At 33.9% G+C, this 6,000-nt stretch overlaps 1 protein-coding gene across 2 annotated transcripts in view; it reads left to right on the forward strand.

The window, feature by feature from the left end:
• syt12 (synaptotagmin XII) overlaps nt 1-5,767 on the forward strand; it is a 99,415-nt gene extending 93,648 nt beyond the window's left edge. The window contains exons 8-9 of one of the 2 annotated variants that reach the window (XR_003935658.1): nt 2,773-3,470; nt 5,343-5,767. Coding sequence is in view for 1 of the 2 variants with exons in the window: in XM_030137078.1 (XP_029992938.1) it covers nt 2,773-2,946 (174 nt within the window). In the remaining variant the exon portion in view is untranslated. Of the gene's footprint in view, nt 1-2,772; nt 3,509-5,342 lie in introns of those variants that run through there. The other variant, XM_030137078.1, reaches the window with a different exon arrangement.
• Nucleotides 5,768-6,000: the final 233 nt, after the last annotated feature.

The following is a 6,000-nucleotide window of genomic DNA, read 5'->3' on the forward strand; positions in this document are numbered from 1 at the left end:
CCCATGTGGGGTCACCTGGAATTCAAATGGAGTCGCCTGAAATTTCTAGTAATTGATAAAAATTAAAAATTAAAAACTTGCTGATAAAATATGTGGTGAGTTGACAGGGACAATCCCAATCCATAAAAGACATGACAAACTCTGAAGCTGAAACTGAAGCACTGTGGTTCTGTTTATCTTTCAAATGTTCATTGTGGTCGGTTTCAGATGCTGCAGCTCTTTCATAATTCATAGTTTGAGTTCTTGTTTGTTCAGTATTAATTGTCAGCCTTGTAAATCCAAGCTGGACTGACTGTACATATCCTGACCAAGGAAAATAAAATTCTCACTTTGTGCAATAATCTACACCTGGCTTTTCTGCCTCCGTCCATAATAATATACATTATACAGACTCAATGTCGTCTAAAATTGCTTATTTGCAACATAGTACAACAAACTAATACATCATAAAAAAAAAACCAAATTAATTTTAGCAAAAAAAAAAAAAAAAAGTCTCAATTTTGAATATCTGGGGTCGCCAGAAATTTGTGATGTTAAAATGGGGTCATGAGCCTAAAAAGGTTGAGAACCACTGCTGTAAATGCTATGCTTGGATTTGAATTCTTCATTAATTAAACTCCTCAGCCACTTGTGTTTGTTAATCCAACCAACAACTGAACATTTTAGGTAATCGGCTCGAAGTTTGGACATATTTTCAGTTTTTACTACAACCACTGCCGTTGATAAACAGTTATGTCGTACTCAGAGAAATGTTTGTCGGAAGTCTTGACCTTATGTGTGCAAATGTTGTGACGTAACTAGTTATAAAACGTAACAAATTAAGCAGGAATTAAAATGAGTTGTAGAAATCCACTTGATTTTTGCAGTGAATATACAGATAGCTTTGCAGCACCTGGAGGGTTCAAATTCAAACTTTTTGAACTATTAGGGTCCAAATACACAAATAAATGAACCAAAGACCATTAAAAGTGGGTTTAGCAAAATATGACCCCTTTAAATCACCTTTTATCATTTTCATCATTATTGCACATTTTTTAATGTTTCTTTTACTTGGCTATTTTGAAAAAAAGCCAAAGTACTTAGTTAATATTGCCATGAACTGAAACTTCATATAATTTCTACAGTCACGCTGCAACAGAAATATTTTTCTGGCATTTTGCTCTGAAAACAGTTTCCACAAAGCACCACACTTTTGTATTTTTCCTCTAATCTCTGTGTCCGTACCCTTTGCTATTGTCGAACACTTACAGGACATTGAATAGAAATTAATCCCACTTTTTCTTCAGTCTCTACATTAGTCCACAGCAGCAGAGCAGAACTACACTTGCTTTCTGACAATAAATTTCAGTCAAATATTGGACTGAAATTTATTGTCAGAAAGCACCAGAATTTCACTTCTTTGCTTCCACTTTTTGATGATCGCTACAGTATTTATTTATGTTGATTTACTGATTTGAATTGATTTGATTTATTTATTTATTTCGAAGATGCAAAGAAACAAATACAAAAAAAAAAAAAAAAAAAAAACACAAAGTAAAACATTTAAATGGACAGAATCTATCTTCAAGCACATACAAGTCTGAATTTTGCATGGTCGAAAAGGAGTAGGAAGAAGTGTAAACTTATATAATCCTACCCCTCAGTGCTTCTTCACCTTTATCACTAACTTAATACAAGAATCAAACAATACTATTTTCCTAATTTTAGCAACGAACCACAACAAATACATAATGCAGTAACTTAATTACACACAACAAGGGATGTAACGATATGAAAATTTCATATCAGGGTTATTGTGACCAAAATTATCACGGTTATCATTATTACTGTGATATTGTTGAAATTGTGCTCAAAATGTTCAAAAAATACTAATACACACACTGAAAGAATTTAACCAAGTTGTATTTAATAAATAAATAAATAAATAAATAAATAGGCACAATATACCTTCTGTTGGCAGAAACATTCAAATATTAACCCTTAGGGGTCTGATACTATTTTGTCCGTTTTTCAGTCCTTTTGATTTTGCCTTTATATACTATATAAACAAATGTTTACTATACCCATGTTTGGGATCTGTTTTTTCAGCACAACTTCATCTATCTCATCTGTCTATTATTTTTTCTCTTTAACCTACTATATCAACATAAAAGGACAGAAAACTCACACACAAAAAAAAATCCGATTTGAAAAGTGTATATAATTTATTGCATAAATAACACAAAGATGCTTAACGAACCTTTTCAAAGACTTTAAAAGTGAATATTGGTTCCAAATATTAAGTACATAAAATCAAAATTGTAATAAATTAAAACTATACTCAAATATTTGACATAAAAGCAGATCTTTACATAGGCGTTTTTTCCCCTAAAAGTGCGGTAATCAAACACGGTTATCATGATAATTAGAATTTAAACGATAATACGAACCGTCTGCAATTTTACCGCGGTTTATCGTTATACCGGTAATCGTTACATCCCTACACACAACAATATGAACACAGCAGTACAGTCATACAAACAGACTCAACAATTCAACAATTTTCTTCAATAATTACAACATATTTATCAGTATAACATCAGAATTGAGTTGAAAATTTAGTAGAAATTTGAATGAATGAAATTGATGGTAAAAGAAAACTGAACACACACACATTCAGATATATCCATTTACCTGTCTTTGTGAGGTCTGTTAGATTATGTAGACTGGAAAGGAAATGCTGAATCATGGTTATGTACAGCCTGTTGTGTAACCGTGTGTTTGTGTTTGCAGGAACTGTCCCTGAGGGTGACTGTGGCAGAGGCTACAGACGACGGCCGGGGTGAGAACCTGGGCCATGTGATCATCGGCCCTGAGGCCAGTGGGATCGGGATCACCCACTGGAACCAGATGTTGGCCACCCTGAGGAAACCTGTGTCCATGTGGCATCCTCTACGCAGGATCTAGACCTGTCTGTCACACGTGTCTGAAGTGAAACATTTGCTTTTTCATGTTTCTTTCACCTCTTCCTCCTGTTTTTTTAGTGCCATTCTCAAATCTGTTACAGTTTTAGTATGAAAGGTTTTACATTATGGTCCACTGAGGGATTCAGTGTGTTTTCTCATGAAGGTGGAGGAACCTGAAAAGCCAGTGTTTGACGCTGATTTGGTGATTTTACGCTGAAATGTCCTTTAGAATCTGCTTTGTTCTGTCACAGGAATCTGAGGTTAATTTATAATGAAAACCACTGAAACAAATGAGGAAATTACAAATGATGATCCTGTACAGCAGTGATCATCAACATTTACTGATTATATCAAAATCAGATTGAACATGCGTTTTCCCAATCCATCATCTGTTAGTTTTTTACTTGAGGAGCCAAGACAACATGCTGTAATCTTTTCCCACTTTTCAGAAACACTGCATAACAGAGTCAGAAACGACTCAGTTTGTTAAACATTTCCTTCCACTCAGTTGTTTCTGCAGTTAAAGTCGCGGAAAAAATTATTAGACCATCAAAAGTCATCAAAAACAATGGTTATGCAAGGTTCTAATAGTTTTGGATTTTTCATTATAGTTTAGTTTTATTTAGTTTTGACTTTTTTTTCTCTAATTCAGTTAGTTTTAATTCGTTTTTAGAGCAGGTTTGCTAGTTTTTATTAGTTTTCATTTTTTCTAAATGCTTAGTTTTAGTTTAGTTTTAGTTTTTTTCATATCTTTTCTTCTTCGTTGTATTCAAATAAATCCCAGACAGGACTCTGCTGCTTACTCCCAACTTTAGTCTCCATGTTTCCAGGTAGAGTGGGGACCAGAAGACGACTGGAAACCACAAGTGACCACAAGTGACGGACCGTTAATTATCATATGGTGCCGCTAGCTAAAATTGCTTAAGGGAAATAAATCGATTTTATATCTGACATTTACATCCGACATTGACAAAGATGAAAATGAAGGGAATTTTATCTATAATGTTTATCCGTTTTAGTTAGTTTTGTAAACACACAATACAGTTTCAGTTAGTTATCGTTTTTTTCTTTTAATTATAGTTTTTATTTATTTCAGTTAACGAAAATGTTTTTACAATTCTAGTTTTCGTCATTTTGTTGGTTTTCGTTAACGATAATAACTTTGCTCCTGTGTATCATGTGACTAAAACAGACAGAAAAGAAAACATGGAATGCCTAAAAGCGGTATTTTTGGCAGTACAATGCCATAGCTATTGATGTAAGAACTGAAGTGATTTTGGTTATTATCAAGAAAACATTGAAAATGGCTAGATATCAGCTCTGAAACTGAACCAATATGAGCTATTTCTGTTGTTATCATTACAGTGGTGTGCAAAAATATTACAACACTTGTCAAATCTTAAGAAACTGGTGGTTTATTTGTTCCCAGAGCCTGAATTTTACTTTTTTGCCATTGCAAAAAGTAAAGGCAAAGGTACTGAGAATATTTCATCTACAAATTTATCAGTTCAGTCCTTTTTTTTTTTTTTTTTTTTTTTTACATTTTACTCTAATATTTAGTGTAGCCCCCCTTGGCAACAATCACAGCAGCGCATCTTTCTGGCATTGTGTCGATGTATTTTCTGTATTTTCCACGCTCTCAGAAGCTCATTCCAGAGAGTTTCCATAGAGTTTCTTTAGATTGTTGCTAAGGGGGGGCCACACTAAATATTGGAGTAAAATGTAAAAAAAAAAAAAAGGACTGGACTGATAAATATGTAGGCGAAATATTCTCAGTACCTTTGCCTTTACCTTTTGCAATGGCAAAAAATGGCTCTGGGAAAAAATAAACCACCAGTTTCTTAAGATTTGACCAGTCAATGGCCAAAAAACAAAACCTCCTATCTGCAAATTTTTAGATTTTGAATTTTCACATGAAATGGTGAGAACAAAGATGACTCCACATTTTCAGTCTATCTGCAAGATAATCCCGCCCTTTCTTATGACATGAAGGTCACCTGACAACAACAATAAAGACCATACTATAATAAAACTAAACCATCAATCAATCAATCAATCAAATTTTATTTATATACCGCCAAATCCTAACAAAAGTTATCTCATGACACTTTACATATAGTTGGTCAAAACCAGACTCTAAGCCAATTTACAGAAACCAACAGAATCCTCCAGGATCCATGTTTTTTTTTGTTTCCTGAAAAAAGTGATTTTTTTCAGAAAGAAGGTTTTGTATTTTGGCCATCGAAGTGTTCTAATATTTTTGCACTCCACTGTGTATTTGTCCAAACAAATGTACCTTTATTTGAACCAGGCATTAAAATGAACAAGAAATGGAAGAAAACAAGGGGTGGTCTAATAATTTTTTCCGCAACTGTATGTGTGTGGAATTATGAAAAGTGAACTGCATCCTGCATTCTGTCGGACTGTTGCTGCCTTCACGTGTTATGGCAATTATAGTAAATACTAATTACAAACTCAAAAATTGCACATGAACGCCCCCTCGTGTCATATTTTTCACTGGAAAATTGGGAAAAAAACTGTTCATACACAAGCTGCCAAGATGAAATAACCTTTGGCCTTTTTGACATGGCGGAGAGCAACAAGGGATTCATCATGAATGATAAACAATACTTTTATTAACGTTCTGCTACGGTTAACTGTTGATTTTGCACATTTATAGTATATACATAATTTGTAAAAAAAAAAAAAAAAAAAAAAATAGCAGTAGCAGCTATGTTAACACATCCAAAACTGTTTCACCCATGTAGCAGGTCACAATAAACTGTGTGTCAGAAATTTTTCATTCTGTTACGACAACAAAAGCGCTTGAACACAACATACGAGAGAGGAAAGAATCATCTTCCAGATAGCACGTGAAAGCAGCATCAGACTCTTACAGATTTACGTGGTGCATTCGAGTTTGGCTTGTAAACTCTGCAGTCTTTGTGACGCATTCAAGTGTAGCTCTCAAATGCAGAAACTATTACTAAAAGAGCCCCAATGGTTGTATAATACAGGAAAGTACATATTTGTTCATATTTTTAATCCATTACCT

This window comes from Sphaeramia orbicularis, chromosome 6 (genome assembly GCF_902148855.1).
Source record: "Sphaeramia orbicularis chromosome 6, fSphaOr1.1, whole genome shotgun sequence".
Classification (NCBI taxonomy): domain Eukaryota; kingdom Metazoa; phylum Chordata; class Actinopteri; order Kurtiformes; family Apogonidae; genus Sphaeramia; species Sphaeramia orbicularis.